At 37.7% G+C, this 21,391-nt stretch overlaps 1 protein-coding gene across 1 annotated transcript in view; it reads left to right on the top strand.

Moving 5' to 3' along the window:
* Positions 1–298: 298 nt before the first annotated feature.
* LOC138165836 (prostaglandin-E(2) 9-reductase-like) overlaps positions 299–21,391 on the top strand; it is a 29,846-nt gene continuing 8,753 nt past the window's right edge. Inside the window, exons 1-5 of the mRNA XM_069094178.1 lie at positions 299–807; positions 12,704–12,871; positions 15,172–15,288; positions 18,976–19,053; positions 20,877–20,999. Of these exons, the coding sequence (XP_068950279.1) occupies positions 721–807; positions 12,704–12,871; positions 15,172–15,288; positions 18,976–19,053; positions 20,877–20,999 (573 nt within the window). The 5' untranslated portion in view covers positions 299–720. The remainder of the gene's footprint in view (positions 808–12,703; positions 12,872–15,171; positions 15,289–18,975; positions 19,054–20,876; positions 21,000–21,391) is intronic.

Below are 21,391 nucleotides of genomic sequence, written 5' to 3'. Positions count from 1 at the left end.
CTCTTTTGTTTTATGATATTCCCTTGTTTATGATTGACAGAAAGCAGACATCCTGGGGGAAAGTGGATTTGAAAGATTGAATTTATGTCCCAGTCTCACACCTCCTCCTGCCCCCCCAAGCCTGTCACATCTTATGTCTTAACCTGTCTCAGGGGCAATTGGATGCTGCTTTCTCCAAAGGTTAAGACTTTAGCTATGGGTCTCCCACATCACACAGCAATAAAGGTGTAGACTGATCAATTGGTGAAATATAGGCAGGAAGTTGGGACAGTTGGAACTTGAGCAAATACATCCAAATCAGCTCATTTACTTAGCTTTCTTTTCCCTTCCCCCTTCCCATCACTTTCCTCCCTCTCTGTGATCTCTCCTACCCAACTGTGCTCTAGCCCTCCCTCTCCAGAGCTCCCATTCTGACCTTACCACTCTTTAGAAAAACCTACAGAAAAAGGAATAGCAATTAAATTTATGTCAAATGGAGACTTTGCTTATTTACTTATCATTTCAGTTGCAGCTAAGATCCTGGGGAAGCTGCAGAGAAGTGGTTCAAGCCTTGCTGTTCTCTCCACCCAGTGTAACTTTACAACTACACCACTCCCTCTGAGCTTCATAGGGCAATAGGATATAAATAGAAGCAGCCAAGGCTTCATTCACTTAGTCTTTGCCATCGTGTGGGAGTTTTCTGACTGCAGAAAATTGATCTGACCTGTGAGGTGAAAAGAAATGGCTCCTTCCAGAACTCTTAAGGTGACAATGAATGATGGGAATACCATCCCAGTGCTGGGACTTGGTACTTATGCACCCAGAAGTGTAAGTATAGAGAGAACTAGGGTTTCTGGGAGGGTGAGTAGAATGCTGGGAGGGGAGATGAAGTGTGTTATCCTAATTCCCTTCTCCTCCCATACCACCTAGTATGGTGCTAGAGACTCTTTGGGGTAGAACTACACAATTATGTATCAAATGCAGGATAGTGAATTTCTGTATAAACCTGACACTTTGGTAAGTGTACCACATCTTGAATTTAACCACCACTGGCTGGCCACATAGACCCTGGGAGTTGTAGTTCTTCCCAGGCTGGGAAAAGAAAGCTAATATGAGATCAGCCCTCAGATGGGAGGGAGAAAGTTTTTTTTACTAAGCCCAGCATTTGAAAAAGTACTTAGGAGTGTATGAGGAGAGGAGATGACCATCTGTGGCAGACAGTGTCTGCTATATCTGCCTTTCCCATCTTTGAGACCGTGAGAGATCATATTTAAATGGATGAGCAGAGAGATGTGGGGCTGTGTATTACTATGCACGCTGGAGCCTAGAGCCAGAATGCTAAGAGAAAAACAGAAGTCCTGTCTGTCCCCTGCCTTACTTCTGCTTAGTCTTTTTTTTTTTTTTACAAATTCTATTAAAGAATATTTACCAAATTTAATATTATTTTAATTATGCCTATAGATTATTACATAAATATAATTATTACATAAATTTTCATTTAATTATATTAATTTTTAATATTATGTTTCACCTGTGATTTACTTGGTCCTATATGACCTTATAAGAGTAAATGCTTGTACTCTATGGACATAGACTACTTATAGAAACTTTTTACCTGTTTTATGGGTGGATGGATTCCGCTGACTTCTTGGGGGGTAAGGAGAAGGGAGTCTGCTTTATTTCAAATTCAGGTGCAGGAAATGCAGAGCCAGCATGAGGGCGCCTGGATATTGTAGTCTGAGCATTGGGGAAAAAAGAGTGCACAGAAAACAAAACTGTACTTGGGGAATATTGATGCTGCCACATGAACATTGCAGCTAGTAAAGGGGAAAGAGAAAGGTAATAGTGGTGGTGGTGGTGTGTGTGTGTGTGTGTGTGCGCGCGCACACACACACTCACGCGTGTATTTTGCTTAACTTCTGAGCACAGCTGGGAGCAAGACAAAAGAAAGAGTTTTCCTCCAACCCCTTTCCTCTCTTGCTTCCACATGGTGGTCTCCAGAAAGCAGGCAGTTTGTCTCTTCATTCAGCATGTCAGGGCTCTTGAAGTAGTTTGGGGTTTGTAGAGAAATAGTCCAGCTGAGAGACCAACAGTCACCCCTCTGCACCTGTTCTCTCCCTAGGTGTCACTATCTCACTGTCAGAAGCACTCTGTCTGCCTCTTTCCTTTCCTGAGGTGTAATGGGAACTTTTGGAAAAGGCAGGAGGTGGGGGCGAGAGGAGAAATGGGGTAGGGAGTTGTTGTAGGGTGCAGTTATCCACACAAAATTTTATGATTGTTAAGGTTACATAGGTGAAGGTCTGGACTTGTGACTTGACTAGCTGGGGAAGGGTGCAGGCCCAAGCAGGGCTACCCTGACAAGAAAACAAAACGTGGTATTTGGGGACCTTCAGGCTAAGGAATACAAAATGGAATCATGTTAATACTGTCTGGTCTGTTAGCTTACACACTGCCCCTAATTTCAAGAAACTCACAATCTGTAAGAGAAATAAGACACAAATGAAGAAAGCTATAAATATACATTATATGATAATCGCATTAGAGAGTTATACTGCAAAGAATTATGAGAAGTTTGAAGCAGAGACTAATAACCAAATGGGGAGAGGGAGAGATGCAATAAGGGAAGGCTTTCTGGTCAAAATGATATTTAAATGGAGCTTTGTGGTAGGTTAGGAATGTTGGCTGTACTGTATTGGTCTTGTGTCTAATTCTTCTTCTGGAGTAGCTATATGCCTCAGTTGATTGAGCTTGGAGTTTAGGAAGATTTGAGTTAAAATCTGGACTCAAACACTAACTAGCTATGTGAGCCTGACCAAGTCCTTTAATCTGTTTTCCTCACCTATAAAATAAGGTTAATAATAGCACCTATCTTCAAAGATCCTTAGAGCAGGAAGTCCACAAAGTGTTCATGAGAGTAAATGAAAGTTCAAAAAGTGAGAAAGGGGGGCAGCCAGGTAGCACAGCGAGTAAGAGCACCGGCTCCAGTGTCGGGATGACCTGGGGATCGAATCTGGGCTCTGACACTTAGCACCCACCCAGAAACACCAGGCCGTGTAACCTTGAGCAAGTTACTTAACCCCAAATGCTCATAAAATTAAAAGAAAAAAAAGAAAGTGAGAAAGGACTAATTATGGGATAGCCCTTTTCACTTTTTTACATGATCCTGGTGACAAGCTTTGAGTGCTATCCTAGGACCAGGAGACATCATCAAAAAGTTGATCACCAGGTGATGAATATTATTTTATTCACATAATTTCATGAAGTATTTTCTGCTAAGGAGTTCAAGAGTTGCTATCTGCATTAGGCCCTGCTATACCTTTGAGTTAGAGGTTCTCAGTATTTTAATGAAAACAAAAAATGCATTGTGTTTTCACCAGGGTAATTTAATAATCTGTTCATAATATTCTTTTGGATTTATTCACCAAATGTATACAATAACAATTATTTTGTCCCCCAAAACTCCAAAGTATAATTTATATTCTATACTAATTTAAAAATAAAATATTTTATTTTCCCTACCCTTATGAAAACTCAAAATATAAAACAATATAAATCTAATTACAAACTAGTTATTTATGTTTTATATGGGCCAATCTGTAAGAAATAATCTGGCAAGACTTCATATTCTTATTATTATTTATAAAACTTCATGTTACATTTCTTTATTTTATAAATTTTGTTGAATATAAATGACATTTTAATAAAATGAGCTACAACTTGAAAGATGCTTAAAATGATAACCGGATATAGACAATACAAGACAATCTTTTAGGTGGCTCTTCCAAACCTTTTCATCCCTTCTCAAATCTCCTATGGCTCTTCCTCACTCACCCTCTCAGTTGAGAACCTTGCCTCATGTTTTACTGAAAAAATGGTGGCTGATTGCCAAGAGCTCCCTCTAAGAGACCTTCTGCCAGTATTTCTTCCTTTACCCCTATTTCACAAGAAGAGGTTGCCTTTCTCCTTACCAAGCAAACTCTTCTGTTATTCCATTCCATCTTTCTCTCACTTATCTTTAGTCTCTCCTTGTCTAGTGGCTATTTCTTTACTGTCTACAAACATACTTTAAAAAAAGCCTCCCTTGATCTTTCCATCCCTGCTAATTATTCTCTTCTCTCCATCTATAATAGATGTTTCTCCTCCTTTTTTTCTAAGTCTTCTACAACTTGACTTTCTACTTCGTCTGTGAACTGAAACACTTCTCTCCTAAGTTACCACTCACCTCTGGCCAAATCTAATGGTCTTTTTTCAGTCCTCATTCTTCTTGCCATCTTTATAGTCTCTGAGATTGTCAATCACCTTTTCTCAGTGATGCCTTCTTCTCTCTAGGCTTCCATGACATTATTGTCCCCTGGTTTCCTTCCTACCTGTCTGTTTTCTCCTCAGTCTCCTTTACTGATCTTCATCTAGGTCATGACACCTACTAATTATGGTGTCCCCTCACAACTCTATCCTGGATCCTCTTCTCTTCTCCCTCTATACTATTTTACTTTGTGATCTCATCAGTTCCTATGGTTTGAATGATTATCTCTATGCTGATGATTCTCCAATTTACTTATTCAGACTAATCTCTCTGTTGACCTTCAGTTAGACATCCCCTCACTGCATATTAGACATCTCAATCTGAGTATTCTATAGACGTCTTAAAGCTGTAAAGACATCTTAAACTCAACATCTCCAAAACTGAACTCATTATCTTTTTTTCCTAAAACCTCTCCCCTTTTAAACTTTTCTATTACTGTTGAAAGCACCACCATCCTCCCAGTCACCAAGACCTATAATCCAGCTGTCATCTGTGACTCCTCACTATTTCTCATTCACCATATCCAATCTGTTGCCAAGGCCTGTTGATTTTACCTTCATAACGTCTCTAACATGGCCTCTTCTCTTCTCTGATTCTACCATCACCCTGGTGCAGACCTTCATCACCTCATGCCTGGACAGTTTGTTGTTTAAACTATTGCCTGCCGATTGATCTCCTTGCCTCAAGTTTTTTTTTACACTAGTCTATCTTTTACTCAGTAGACAAATAAGTCTTCCTGAAGCACCAATCTGACCATGTCACACCACTCTTCAATCATTTCCAGTGGCTCCAAGATTAAATATAAAATCCTCTGTACGGCATTAAGAGCCCTTTATAACTCATCCCCTTCCTATGTACAGCATGTGCCTTATACTTTATTCCCTCCCCATGCCCCATAGCAAAGACCAGTATGCTTTTTCTACTGAAACATATCTCCTCAAAGTAGTTCTGGTGACCTTCTAGATTCCCACATAGTATACCTCAACTTATCTCATTTCTTCAGATTCTTGGTCCATGCTACCCCTGTATCATTCACTAGTCCTTTTATTTTCCTGTGCTTCTGTTCATTTGGAAGTCTAACCACTTCTTACTGTCTTCTTAACCCCTTATAGATCTGGCTTTCAACCTAGTTATTCCAGTGATACTGCTCTCTATAAAGGTATCGATGATCTCTTAGTTGCCAAACCCAGTGACTTTTTCTCAATGCTCATTCTCCTTTAACTTTGATATTAGGGTTTACCTCCTTGATACTCTCTTCTTTCTAGGTTTTTAAGACATCACTCTCTCTTCATTGTCCTACCTCTCTGACTGCTCCTTCTAAACCCTACTCCTTTGCTGAAACCTTATCCAGATCTTGCCCCCTAGCCTTACGTAGGGCCAATGCAATATTTACAGTATCAACGATGACTATGAGTATGCCAGCACAGTTCTGAATTGCAAAATATAACAGACTCTCCATATAGAAGGCAGAAGCAAAACATTTATTCAGACACCAGAAAACCAAATCCCAACACCAGAAAGTCAAATCCATCATAGCAACAAAGAAATTAATACAGCATAACACAGTAGGGAGCCACACCTTCCTTTAGCCTTCAAACAAACACTCACAAGTCTAGATGTCTGCTTACTTGCATCCTTTCTCTCCCACTGTGCTAGCTGCTCTGACTCCCAGCTTCCTCTGGGTTCTGCTCCACCTGTTCAGCAAAATCCTCCCACCACAGGCTCCATGTGATTATATTCGATCTATTAAGTGGCAAGTAAGATCTTCAAACACCCATTCACATTATGCCTTAGGTGTCCTTCCAGGTTCTGTTCTGGGCCCTCTTCCCTTCTCCTTCTGTATTACTTCATTTTATAATCTCATCAGCTCCCATGAATTGAAGTATTTCTATGCTGATCATTCTTAAATCTTATTTATTCCCAAATTCTCTACTGCCCTCCAATCTCTTACTTTTCATACCTCCTTCCTTTCAGATACCTCAACTGGATTTCTAGTAGAAGTCTTAAACTAAACATATTCAAAGGAAGTCTTTTTTCCTAAACCATTCCTCTACCCTATCTTTCTTATTACTTAGAGGGCAGAAATCTTCCCAGCCTTGCAGGTTCACATATCACTTATCACTCTCTCTCACCCCCCAAACCTTTTGCCAAGGCCTGTTGATCTTACCTTTGCAATATCTCTCATATATGCCTCCTTCTCTCCTCTGACTCTGTCATAACTCTAGTGAAGGCTCTTACCTCCCACCTGGACTATTGTAATAGCCTGTTGATGGATCTGCCTGCCACAAGACTTTACTCATTGCAATTCATCCTTCATTCAACCACTAAAGTGATTTTCCTAGAGTTCTGCTGCAACCACATCACTCCCCCGCATATAAACTCCAAGGGCTCAGTTATTGCCTCCAGTACCAAATACAAAATTCTCTGTTTGGCATTCAAAGCCCTTCATAATCTAGCCCACTGTACCTTTCCAGTTTTCCAACACCTTACCTTGCTGGCCTACATGTACTTTTTGATTCAGTGACCCTGGTATCTTGGCTGTTCCAGGAACAAGACCCACCATCTCTCAGTTCTGGACATATTTTCTGCTTGTCCCCATGCCTGAAATGCTCTCCCTCTTTAAATCCATCTACTAACCTGCCAACTTAAATCCAAACTACTATTGGAAGCCTTCTCTAACCCTGTTTAATTACAGTGACTTTCACTCTTTTCAATTGCACCATATTGCTTGCTTTGTATATATTTGTTTACACATTATCTCCTTCTTTTGATTCTAGGTTTCTTGAGGTCAGGGACTGTCTTTTGCCTCTTTAGTATAGCACATGGTAGGTTCTTTATGAATGTTTATTGACTAAAAATGCTCAGGTGTCTTGTTCTGAAGTGTGTATATAGGGGTACGGTGGTGGTGTAAGGTGTTTGATATCTGGCTTTGCTAGGTCTCCTCCCCACTTAATACACATTTCTTTTTATTATTTCTCTTTATATTCTTGACTTATTTCCCTACATGTAAATTTTGTTACTTTTTTCTAGTTTTGTAAAGTAATTCTTTGATCGCTTGATAGGTATGATGGTGAATAAGTAAAAGAATTTTGGTAGTACTGTGATTTTTATTACATTGGTTCATTCTACTCATTAGCAATAAATGTTTTTCCAATTATTTAGGCAAGCCTTTATTCCATTAAACAGTATTTTGATGTTTATTTAGATTATTCTTTTGTGTAACTTTGAAAGTAGAGTCCAAAATATTTTATTTATGTTTTGACAGTGATTTTAAGTGGATTTTTCCCCCCATCACTTCCTGCTGGATTTTATTAATATTATATAGAAATGCTAATGATTCTGCTTTATATCCTGCAGGTTTGATGAAGTTACTATTTCAATAATTTTAGTTGTTCTTTAGGATTAAGTACATATATCATATCATCTATAAAAAATCTTTAATTTTGTTTCTCCTTATGTTTATTCTCTCATTTTCTTTTTCTTGTCTTAATGCTATAGCTAATATTTCTAGCACTATGTCAAATAGAAATGGTAACAATGGATACCCTTGTTTTATCCTTGAATTTACAGGAAAGGATTCTAGTTTATCTCCTTTGCAAATAATACTGCCTCTTGGTTTTAGGTAGAAAATATTTACCATTTTATAATACCAGGCCAAGCCCACTTGGTCATTGTTTGGGCCTTGATCAGCTGAGAGTGAATATAAGTAGTGATTGTTTGTATTTTGGCCAGAAACTCTAAGGGTCTTCCCCTTATAGATTGATTTTTTTTTAACTAGGCGAGGAGGCCATTCTCTGCCTCATTTCTTACCTACCCTTAAATCACTAAATCACTGAATCACTCAAGTTGAGAGCTGTTAAAGACCTTAGCTCAAAAAGGCCAAAGTGTTCCACTGTATCTGGAGCTAGCCATATCTAGTTGTCCAGATATGTATCTTGCCACTGGACCTAGATGTCTCTGAAGGAAAAAGTGAGTCTGGTAGCTTTGCACAGCTGTCTCTCACTTAAATCCAATTCACTTGCATGTCATGACATCACCTCTCTGATGTCATGGACCTCTTGGAGAATAACAAAATTTGTTTATCTCCTTTTGGAGATATACAACAAAACCAAAAATTTATCATTTGAATGAAAAGTCTGTTTATTCCTATGTTTTCTAGTGTGTTGTTGTTTTAACAGAAATGAGTGTTCTATTTTGTAAAAAAAGATTTTTTTTCTATATCTATTGATATTATCATATTACTTTTAAAATGATATAGTTAATTAAATTGATAGTTTTCCTTATATCAAACTAAGCCTACATTCCTAGTATAAATCCAAATTGGTCATAGTGATATTCTTTTTGATATGTTGTTTCAGATTTTTGGCTAATATTTCATTTTAACATTTTTTATTTTTGTTCATTAGAGATGGCCATCTATCTATAGGTTTCTTTTTTATTTTGTTCTCCATTGCTTATGTATTTAGAAAATATCTGTGTCACTGAAAGAATCTGGTAGGATATCTTCTTTTCCTGAGGCAGCTATGTTGTACAATGGATAAAGCATGGTACCTTGAGCCAGGAAGACCTAAGTTCAAATTGGGCCTCAGATACTTACTAGCTGTGTGACCCTGGGCAAGTCCTTTAACCCTGTTTACCTCAATTTCTTCATCTATAAAATGAACTGGGGAAGGAAATGGCAAACCATTCCACTATCTCTGCTAATAAAAATTTCCAAATGGCATCATGAAGAGTTGGACAGGACTGATCCACAGCTTCTTTTCCTAATTTCACAAACAATTTGTATATTATTGGAAATGTCTTTTGAATGTTTGATTCACTTTTGAATCCATTTGATCACTGAGTTTTTCTTTAGGAATTTCATTCATGGCTTATTTGGGTTCTTCCCCTGAAATTTGATCATTTAAATTATCTATTTCTTATTCTCTTATTTTGGATGTTTCACATTTGTTGGAAATTATTTAAAAAATTTTAAGACTGGTAGCTTGATTAGCATCTTTCTTCTTTTCAGTCCTGTTAGTTGATGGCTTATTTTTTTAATCTTGCTCCTCATTTTATTTATTAATTCAGTGGCTTTTTTGTTTTCAGTTTTGTTAATTAAAAAAATTGGGGGGGGGATTTCTATTTTGGAGTTTAACTGAGGTTTTTAAATTTGTTGGCTTTTTAAATATATTTTTAGTTGCATTCCTTATTCATTGATCTGTTTTTTCTTTCTCTCTTTTTTTGGTTAACAAATGTGTTTCCCCAAGGATTATTTTAACCATGTTCCTCAAACTTTGGAATATTGACTCATTGTCATTATAATGAGTGAAATTACTTATCATTTATATGATTTGGTCTTTGATGCAACAATTCTTTAAGATTAAGTTATTTAGTCTTTGGTTTATTTTTAATACTTTGACAAGTAAAATATATGTATTTATATATAGATAAATATGCATATATATATATATATATAATATTTATGCTTTCTCATTTGGTCTTGATCCTAAATTATGAGCAGTTTGTGCAAAGGAGTCATACATAGCTGAAGAATAGGAATTCTCATTTCTAATCCTTTCAATAATCATTAGAGGTCTATCATATCTAAATTATGTAAGATTCTATTCATGTTCTTAATTTTTCATTTATTTTTTGTTATATTTATCTAGGGCTGATGGAATAAACTGAAGTCTCTCATTACTATAGTTTGATTGCTTGTTTCTCCTTGTAATTAATTTAGTTTTTCCTTTTTTTTAGTAGTTATGCAATTGATTACATGTATATTAAGTATGAAATCAATTCATTGTGTTACCTTTCAGTAAAATGTAGTTTTCTCTTTATTTTTATAAAATTAAGTCTATTTTTGCTGTTGCCTTGACTAAAATCATAATTGTTTCCCTGGCTATTTTGTGTTCAGCTGAGTCATAATAGATTTTGTCCCGATCCTTTATTTTAACTCTTTGTGAGTCTGTTTCAAGTATGTTTCTTGTAAACAATATATTGCTGGAATTTTGTTTTCCAAATCCATTCCAACTTCTATTTTGGGGATGAATTAATCCCATTCACCTTCACTATATATTTTTTTTCATTTTGCCATTTCTTTTGACTTTGTTTTAAGAATCATTGTTGTCTCCTAGAATCATTCATTTCTATTTGGTTCATTCTGATTTTTGGAGAGTTTGTTACTGAAGTTTTGTACCTTTTCTGCTAAGCTACTGCTCCTTTTCCCAGTTCTTTCCTCCATAATTCTGATTTCTTTTATGATACCTTTTTTTAAACTCTTGTATAATTTTTTCAAAAAAATTGAAGTTTTCTTGTGGGCAATCTGTTTTTTTCTTTGTGGTTTTGATTATAGAAGTTTTTGCATTATTCTCTCCTGGTTTGTGCCTTTGTCATCTCTGTATTCATAAAAGTTTTAAAATTTTTGTTTAATTCATTTTTGTTAAGGCCTTAGGGGTTGAGTTCTTGGTCTCCTCTAGTCTGCATGATCAGAGTACCTTTCCTTTACAAGCACTGCTGTCTTTCTTTAAGCCTTTCTTTCTTCACTATGGATTCCAAAGTTCTCCTCACTTGTGGTCAACCTTAGTTAATAGCTTTTCCTTTGAGCATACAGAGAGAAGGAGAAACCTTTTCTTCAGTTCTTAATTATTCCATGCATGCCCTCCTCTGCTGGGAAAAACCTAGTTGAAGACTAATCCTTAAGGAGGAGAGAAGTTAATGCCCTTTTCTGCCACATTCTTTTTTTTTCTTCTTTCTATTCTCTCTTAAAAATATAGTAATAGTACCTAAAGTCTGCAGGAAAAAATGCTGAACCTATTACCTGTAACCCATAATTTTATTTCCTGAAAATAATTTTGTGATATATAACATTCACCCTAATATTACATATAATGTTTGTTGCTGTTCAGTCATGCCTTGTGACCCGATAGCACAACAGGCCCTTCACTATCTCTCATTCTGTACAAGTTCATGTTCATTGTTTCCATGACACTATCTAGCCATCTCATCCTTTGCTGTCCCCCTTTCCTTTTGCTTTTATTCTTTCCCAACATCCAGTCTTTTCCATTGTGTCCCATCTTCTCATTATGTGGCCAAAGTATTTCAGCTTTGGCTTCAGCTTCAGTATTTGACCTTCCAGTGAATAGCCTGAATTAATTTCTTTAAGCATTGACTGATGTGATCTCTCTCCTTGCTGTCTAAAGGACTCTCAAAAGTCTTCTCCAGCACCACAATTTGAAAGCATCAATTCTGTGGCAGTCAGTTTTCCTGATAGTACAACTCTCACAGCCATACATAAATATAGTATACATAAAATATATGTATCACAATTCAAAGCACCACTTAACAAGCTTCTTCAAATCTGGCAAACTCTAGCAACAGGGTAAAAAAAACATAATAAAGATATAAATACAATATTACATATACATGTCAAAAAATATAAAACATAAATAATTCAAAAATAAGGTCCACTGAGCTGAGTAAGTAGCCAGTTATACTGCAACATCATTATTTAGCCTATTTATTGGTTGAATGGTTCTAATTCTTATATGATTAATTGGTCTTTCCATATTTGTACCTAAAGGGGTTGTTGGCAAAATCTCAGTACCAATATTTCTGGACTCTATGGTTTTGCCCTCATATCCTTATTAATACGACTGCTGAGCTTATAGGTATAGACTCCCTAACAGTAATTCTAAACTCTCTGTCATGCCCCTTTAGATTTTAGATTTTCAGTTTAAATGTGTGGTCATGGATATCTATAGTGGACATCAAGTTAATTTTCTTTTTTTTTTCCCAGTCCATGACTTGTAGTGATTCTCTTGAGTTTAATCTGTTTTAATTTTTTCCCCTAATTCACTAAAAGTAATCTCCCAAATTTTTTTAATGTTGAAAGCTTTTCTCCTTCACCTTTAAGCCTTACTGACTTTGTGGTGTGAATTAATGTTGCTCAGTTTTCTGGCATAGTACTCTGCTGTCTTGCAGTAGCTTGAAACTCAATATATACTTAAAACAAAACATTCTATTATACTATGGGCTGTGGGAGGAGGAAAAGCACAGAATGTAGCAGCAGAACCTAAAACTGAACTCTAAAGACTAAAGGCTAAGCCAAAGAACTCAGCTGACCCAGGCAGGCATCTATCTGACAAAACGTTTAATTCTCTCTATTGCCTAATAGCCCCATATTTCTTAGAATGGCCAAATGGAAAAAAAAAAGAAAGCATCAAGATCTAAAGAAAACAAATGACAAAATACAGCTGTGCGTGGGACAACTTGAGTAGTACTTGACCTAGAAAAAGACAAGCAAGGGAGAAAGTGGAGCTGAAAACATAGAGTAGAGGGAAGGAGAAACAGTAGTTAAAGGATCATGTTTACAGAAGGATGGCCATTGGGCTAAGCTGTCTTTATCCAGGTTGAAATTCTCTCCCTTTGAATTTCTAGGTTCCCAAAAGTGAAGGTGAAAGAGCCACAAAGGTGGCTATTGAAGTGGGCTTCCGCCATATTGATGGGGCTTTCCTATATGAAAATGAAAAAGAAGTTGGACAGGCAATCCGGGCGAAGATTGCAGATGGGACAGTGACCAGAGAGGACATATTCTACACAGGGAAGGTATTGTTGGGAATAAATCAGTGACTATGTTTTGTGGGATATTTTCATGGTAAAAAAAAAAAATGTGATAAGCTAAAAACAATATCTTGTGTAGAACAAAGAGGAATCCTCCCAACCAAGGCAATCTAAACAACAAAAATAAATCTTGCTGTATAAAGGAAACGAGGAAGGTTAGCTAATGTTGATGAGAAACAATGAGATTTAACTTCCAGTCATTTAATTTCAAAAGTAGAATGGCCACTTAGTTAATAAGCAAGATGCAGGAATATTCATTAAAGTAAAGACCCTCTCCTATTTCTTCAGGAGCAATTTAAAATAGCTAGACATTTAATTTTCCCAAAGAAATAGTTAAGAAATCACCTCAAGGACAATGAGAGAAATGAGCACCTCCAGGAAAAACTAAGTAGGTATAGTCACCATATTTTCTGAATGACCAACTGTGAGATTGCTCCTCTTATTATGACATGCCAAATGTAATTTTTTGGCATTAAGTGGATTCAAAGTTCTGAGCTGATAATTCCATAATTGTGCTAGCAGTTTATATTTAATCTTGAAGACTTTAAATTATTCCTACTTTTAGACAGGACGTAAGTTCCTCAACTAAACTGTGAGAAGAATATGAGATGATCAGTTAGTGGATTTTTTTAAGCAATTGGGGTTAAGTAACTTGCTCAAGGTTATATGGCTAGGCGTTTCTGGGTGGGTGCTAAGTGTCTGAGCCCTGATTCCATCCCAGGTCATCCCGACTCTGGGGCCAGTGAACTCTGGGGCCAGTGCTCTTACTCACTGTGCTACCTGGACACCCCTGATTTTTTTTATTAATAGATGAAAAGCGGAGTTAATGTGAAGGAAAGTAATATTCTTATTGTGGAATTTAGTGTTCAACAAACCTGTACTTTTTTTCTAAATTAGAAATAAATTGTCTAACAGGAAATTAAATTCCAGATGTAATGCAAAGGATACAATTCATAAATATGTATTCGAGTATTGGTCATTCTTTAAAATCACCTTATCATTGAGAAAACAAAGAACAATGACTTAAAGACAAGACAAACAAAGTAGACTGTAACTAATTTTGAAGGAAGGTTAGATGGGGTTAACTGCTTCTGAACAGCAGTAATGTGCACTCAAATTTGGTAGAAATTTAGCCACACGCTATTTAATTGAAGAGCCTCATGGGCTTAATTCAAAGGTTTTCTCATAGTCTTGTCTCGTCATCCATATTTAACTGAATTTAGACAAGAAAAGGATTAAAATACACTTTATCGATCTTTTCTAGCTCCTTATTCTTTTCCTTTACTCCCCAATGATGCCTGGTTTCTAGCACTTTGAAATTTGAAGATGTAAGTAATTACATTAATTTGTTGGGGCAAGGGTTTGAATCAGAATAATCTAAGCCCCTGGCTCCAATTAATTAAATTGTATTCAGGTTTCTAAAGTGAAATAGAAAGAAAAGTAAATAATAAGGGATGAAAGTAATAGCAATGTTGCTTACCATTTCTTGAAACCATCTCCCAAACTAGAGGCATAGAAAGTTGCAAGTCTAGCCTGTTGTCTATTGTGTGCTACTACATCATCTTTGTGTTCAATCTTAGGAAACAATGTAGGGAAAATTAGGCACTTACCCAACTGATAAGGTGAAGGTGAAGGTGTTGTATCTCAATGCCTGCTTCCCTCTCATCTCCTTTGACATTTGATTCTGTAGCTACAGCTTCCTTGCATAGGTGGAAGAAAATCTCTATAGGTTACCAAAACACAGTTTCATGAATATTCAAAATTCTGGCATTAACCTCGGTTGGGAGGATACCTCATTGTTCACTTGGTCAGGTAGGTTTGGTCCAGGGAAAGCACCTCACTCCCTGACTATTTCTTGTCCTTCTTACCTTTCTAGCTTCAACTTGCCTATAACTTCTTTTAAAACCCCATGATCCAGAGATGTCTCCAAACTGGGTGTACATTCACTCAGAACCTCCTTCAAAAGACAGTTCAGGACCCTTGCTCTAGTGGGTAAATTTCTCTAGTTCCCTTTTGCAGTTCACAAAGCATGTGACATCTCTTTTGACCCTCAGAAGAACTCTTGGAGGTAGAATTTATTCATTATCCCTCATTTTACAAACAAAGAAATAGGCACAGAGAGATTAAGTGACAAGGTTGAACTTCAGCTACTTCACATTTATCTGTAAATTGGCCATTCTGGGAACTCAGTCTGCTGTCCTAGTATTGTCACAATTTGTTATCCTTGGAATTCCTTTGATTAAGAATACTCAATGTTACTTTGAATGTTCCTTCAATCCCTTTAGCTTTGGAATACATTCCACCGCCCAGAACTGGTCAGGCCTTCCCTGGAAGAGACCCTGAAGAGCCTCCAGCTTGATTACATCGACCTTTATATTATCCATTGGCCTGTCTCTTTTAAAGTAAGTGTTAGAACCCCCTCTAGGTATTTAAAGACTTTTGGACCACATTTCTCTGATTTCTACCTTAGCAGTTTTCAGCCCTGCTTCTATAAGAAGTGAAGGAATGCTTTGTCCTTATTTGAGCTTTGTCTAGAGGGTTGCAGACTTATGTTTTGACAGGAAAAAAAAAGCCATTCTTGATAGGATTGGGTGTTAGTGTCTTAATATTTAAAGTACATGCCTATAAGTAAACATTTCCAAGGCTATCCTGATTTAACTTAAGAGATGGGATTGGTCTTGGTGGTGAATGCCTATAGTCCCTGAGTTGGGGAATTCTCTCGACTTCTTGGGAGATACAGACCTATCAGCAGAGTCCAATGACTGGGTCAAAGACAGAAGGAAAAAACTTAGAGATTTATTAGAGTGCTAATTACTCTTGCTGATAGCAAATTCATATTCCTTTGATCTAGTATTGTGTGAGATGAAAGAGTTCAGAGTCTGAGTCTGGGATCAGAAAAGGTCTTTATTCTTTCTTGTGAGAAAGGGCACTGCCCCTGTCACCAGGGAGCGCAACATGTGGAAGCAAGCCCATGGTTATATACCCCCTAACCCAGAAACCCCATCCTCTAACTGGCCTTCACTCCCAGTGGTGGGGTGGTGGGCTCACAATCTAAGCATGGGAATCTATCTCGGAGACAAAGAACATGGAAACATGTGGGTGTCCAATGCAAGGCCAGGAAAGCAGTTTTGTCCTTATTTGGTGTATCTTGTGCTGGGGTGGCACTGAGGAGGGTCTCCATTGCTCTAAGTCCCAGATTCCTGTAAGGTCAGGTGACTTCTAATCTTAGGTCTAGTGCTGAAGCACTCTAGATTTGATGTTTCAGAATGGGGAAACTTCACTGCAAGTTATCCCTCACAGTATAGATGTGGTTTTTATGACCTTCAGGCTGCTTAGAGTGCACAGCCAATCAGCAGCATTGTGTAGCAACTTAGGCTAGAAAAAATAAGCATTTCACAGAAAAGACTTGGGGTATCAGTCAAAGAAAAAAAAGGAGTATTTGGAACACAAATGGTAGGATTTACTGTCAGAATAAAAAAAAAAGATATTCAAGAACAAGGCATAAGGGAAAGAGAACAAAGTTTTATAATTCATCTTAGACAATTGTGTAAGTAGTCCTTTTAGAAAAAACTTCCATATCTCTTATCCAAGGAGAGGAAGAAGCTACACAGTGAGATAAGCTCATCCTTAACCTCATACTCTCATTGAGTAGTGGTGAAGGGCTTTCTAATGTTAACCATTAGTTAGGAGGCTTGGGGATTTCTACATTTTTAGTCTATAAAGATGTCACATAATATTTATGTTGCCTGTTTTTTCTCCACATCTGCTCCTGGGGAGGCTGAGGCTGATGGATTGCTTGAGTTAGAGAGTTGGGAGCTGTAGTATTCCTACTGCCTATCTGTCCTTCCTGCCAAGGCCAGCACAGATCTCAGGAGGCCCCCAGGTTGCCTCAGGAAGAGCAAACCTGCCTAGATTAGAAATAAAGCAAAATTGAGCTTATGTTTGCATAAAGTATGAGTTATTGATCTAAATCTAATTTCTTCCAAACCACTTTCCAATTTTTCCAGCAATTTTTATTGAATAATGGGCACCTATCCAAGTAACTGGGGTCTTCTTTTTGTTGAATAGTTTGATATTGGATATATTTGCATCTGTATGTTGTATTCTTAATCTGTTACACTGTTAAATCTCTATTTTCTTTTTTTTAGTTTGATTCACAATAATTTTTTTTCATTATTACTTTGGGTGTTTGATTTATTCATCTCTGGATTCATTTTTTTAAATGGGGCTTCGTTCTAGGGTCAGGCAAGGGCCTTTGCTGGTCTTTTGGGTGAAGTGGTTTGCTCTGCTTGGCCTTAATCTGGGTTCCCTGGATTCTTGCACTGACCTCCATCTCCTAGAATTTGACTGTCCGTGTTCTTTGACATCCAGAGAGCTGAGTTTTCAGGGCCATTTAGATATCTCAGAACAATGTTCAGATCTTTTTGACTTTGGCTGTTCTGACCTAAGCTCAGTAGCACGTCAGTAGTTCTTCCAGGTATTTCTCCACAGAATTTTCAAGGTCTGTACCCTAGGGCCTTGTCAGGTGAGTCCTCCATTGTTGTAGAACTTAGACCCAGAGCATTGCAGACTATAGATGCCACATCTCTCAGGGAAACTTTGCTTGGGAATAGGGAAAGGGAATGCTTTTCTTGTCTCTGGGCTACTGGATGATTTTTTGTACAGTTCTGGATTAGAAGGTTTCACTTAGTATAGTTTCTCATAAATTTCTTGATCATTATTCAATGTGAAATGAAGTCCTGTTCTGCCAGAGCAAGTATGTGGGAGCTGGGCTGCCTACCTCTACTTCTGGAGGCTGTCTTCTTTAATAGTCTTTGCAAGGGACAGGAGAAGGTAGGTGGCACAGTGGATAGAGCACTGGCCCCAGAGTAAAGAGGACCTGAGTGCAAATCTGGCCCCAAATATTTACTAGATGTGTAACCCTGGGCAAGTCATTTAGCCTCAGTTATTTCCAAAAAATGTAAGGGACAAAAGAAATTTGAGAAATGTCAACAAGTCCAAAGAGCCTTAAGAATCTGGGTGATGGTTTAGTTGTTACATACTAGAAACAGGAACCCCACATTGTCTGTTGGTCAGTGAGAAAGAAAGAGAAGCTGTGAGTATGGATGTTTAAAATAAATACCCGAGGGGTGGCCAGGTAGTACAGTGAGTAAGAGCACCGGCCCCAGAGTCGGGATGACCTGGGATCGAATCCGGACTCAGATACTTAGCACCACACCCAGAAATAACTGGCTGTGTAACCTTGAGCAAGTTACTCATTCCCAATTGCTTTAAAAAAAAATAGCAATACCCTATAGGAAGACAGGATTGGCCAATGAAGCAATACATGAACCATTCTATTATCCATGCAGGGAAAGGGAAGTATGAGGAAAAAAGATAAAATGAGCAGGGGACTTGACTGGACTAAGGAGGGACAAGAGGGGAGTCAGAGAAGGAAGAGGAATAAATGTGTTAGGGGAGGTGAGAATTTATTCAAACAAAATGACCAGTAATTATGGAAGGCTGATTAATCAGCAAATTAAAAAAAAAAGGAAATGAAAATTTAGCAGTTTCAATCTAATCTAGTGAATTGTTTCCTTTTGGTAAACCTAGAGACAAACTCGGAGCCTTACATATCATAGGTGCTTAATAAATGCTTTATAAGTAAGTGAGTGAATGGATATAAATGACTACAATTGTATAAAAAAATTCTAGACTAATCAAGTTAAAGGACACATCTTTTCTTTTTAAATATCAGTAGACTACCAAGTTAAAAAGTGGCACAGATTATCAGTTAGAACTATGAAATTAAATTAGGAAGTAAAGTTTTAAATATATAAGAAAAAACATGGTTTGATTAGTTGATCTCTAAGATTTTTTCCAGGTCTACATCTCTGGTCCTGGGAACTTGTATTAAAATTATCTATGTACTTGCTTCCTATTAGTAGAAGGTAAGCTCCTACAAGGCAAGAAGTATATTACCATTTCATGTTTTGTTTGTGGCATCTGCCACAGTTCCTTATGCAACATACACAGTAGATAGAATTGAATAGAATCACTCACTTGGTTGAATTTCTCAAAAAAAACAGTCTTCCCTTCTCTAATTACAGCCTGGCAAAAAAATGTTTCTAACGGATGAAAATCTGAAATTTATCAGTGATACTGTGGATTTGCGTGACACTTGGGAGGTAGGTGGAAGGAGATACTTGGGATGTATGTGATACTTGGGAGGTAGGTGACTTATAGAAGCAGACCAAAAAAAATATTCTGTGACTTTGTGAAGTTAACCCCACCTAAAAGTGATTGTGACTGGAGAGAAAGCTCTTCGGGTAGTTGGAAATGAATTTTATCAAATGAAAAAGATACATGGCAGCTTGTTAAATGGAATATGTGCAGGACTAGAAACCTAGACTTCTAATTTTAGGTCTGACATTGATTTGGGGATGTTGAGTGAGTCATGTTGTATCAGCAATGCCATATTCACAATGCCTATGGAGATTACAAATATGCTGATATAATTATCCATCACAAAATACATCATGCTTGCCATATGGGGGAATAAGCTGGAAAATTTATTAAGATACCAAAAGACTGAGTCCCAAAACCAGAAGGTGAAAGCCATCAGAGTAGTTATGACATTGGCACAGGTAGATAAAGTAGAAAGCACCCACATTTTCAAGCCTTTAAAACAGAACAGGCTACCTCAGGCAAAGGTCCTCCTCTCCCCACTCACAGCAACCACCCAGCGTCCGGGGAGCGCGCTCCCAGCAGCTCCGACCCCTGGCAGTCCTCAGCAGGAGTCCTTAGCAGAAATTCTGGCAAACTCAAAAAGGGCTTCGCGCTGCCGCTGCCTCTGCTGCTGCTGCCGCCGTCACCACCACCACCAGCCACCACAGGAACTCCAGCTTGGCTTCCGCTTCCTTTTGCTCCGCCCCTTCCTGCTACGTCAGCAAGTCCAACGGGGCATGGAAGATCTTTAAATCCCATAACCATTACACATGTCAACTCTTATCTGAAAAAGGAGAGTAATTGGACTAAAAGATAGCAAAGTCTATTGACCCTAATGATTTACTCTATTATTCTATATTAATACGAAAAGGATATCAGTGTGGATTAAATGAGGATTGACAGGCTAATCAGAACATCCAGAGAATTACATTCTTTAAGATATTATCGTAGGAGCCTCTGTTGGTGACAATGGGATCTTGGGTGCCCTGAGGTGGTTTATAGAATGAGGAGAAAGAGAAAAGAGCTGCACTCTCAGGATTTCTTCCAAACTCCAAGAAATTTTGGTGTCTTGTCAGATTCATATCAAGGGGAAAGAACTCAGGACAATTTAAATGGGAATGGCAGGAGAGAAAGTAATTGGTGTGCTAGAAAATAACAAAAAGTAAGGACAAGAGACAGTAGATAGAAGCTGGGGATTTTGTTTTTCTGGTGGTTGTTGCTGTTTTTTTTTTGGTAGTGAAGTTTTTGTCACCCATTTCACAGAATGAAAGGTTACTTTGATATTTCTGAGCATCTTGACTTTGGGTTCCCATGATTTTAAATTTCATTTACTGAAATAATCACTTAACTTCCAGGTTTTCATACTTTGATGGAAAAGGTATATGAGAGTCAGTCATGTAGGTGAAGTTCAGTTAATATGTTTCTCTTAAAACTAGAAATATGCCTGGTGAAGAGCTGTCCTCAGAATCAGGATAGTAAAAAGATCAGAAGACCTGAACTCAGATAATGGTTTGGTTACTTACTACATGGATGGCATTTGACATTAACTTCTCTAGATGCTGATTTCCTTGACCAAAAAAGAAAAGAAAATGAGGAGGTTGGACTAAATTGTATCTAAAGCCCCTTCCAGGCTTTAGTTCTGTGACGTGCCCTCTCCTGAGGTTCTTTTTTCAAACCAGAGGAGAGGAAGTGAAAAGTCCAAGGGCAGGTGATGAATGGGGCAAGGATTCTACTCAACATGTCCTCTAAGGTTCACAGTGACTCACAATCCCTCTCTACTCAGGCCATGGAGAAATGTAAGGATGCAGGCCTCGTGAAGTCCATTGGAGTGTCCAACTTCAACCGCAGGCAATTGGAGATGATCCTGAATAAACCTGGGCTTAAATATAAACCTGTCTGCAACCAGGTAAAACAATTCTTTTTCTAGTGCAGTTTCTTTCCTATCCTTCCCCTTCCTGACAAATGTATGTGGAACCATAGCTGCCTGCAATTCTTATCTTCATCTTGGTCCTACCTCTCATTTTTTGTTCTTGAAACTATTTCATCCTATTCATATTTCCCAGTTTTTAATAAATAAAACTTATTCCTTTGACCCTTTAAACCATAAAACTTCCCACAGATATGCAAGTTCTCATCCTATATAATCCATGAGGTCATTTGAGTCTAGTTTTATTACGCAGTTGATTTTCTATGCAAAACTGCTCCAATAATTCCTAAAAGCTCTGTTTCTTCCAACACATTTAAACAGTTTTTATTAAACCAAAGTTCTTTTCCTTCTTCTTTCAGGTGTCAAACTAT

The sequence above is a fragment of the Petaurus breviceps genome, unplaced genomic scaffold (assembly GCF_028583685.1).
Source record: "Petaurus breviceps papuanus isolate PSGF00001 unplaced genomic scaffold, PetGlider_PUasm1.0 216, whole genome shotgun sequence".
Classification (NCBI taxonomy): Eukaryota; Metazoa; Chordata; class Mammalia; order Diprotodontia; family Petauridae; genus Petaurus; species Petaurus breviceps.
Note: the sequence above shows the minus strand (reverse complement) of the source record. Positions and strands in the feature narration are given on the sequence as shown.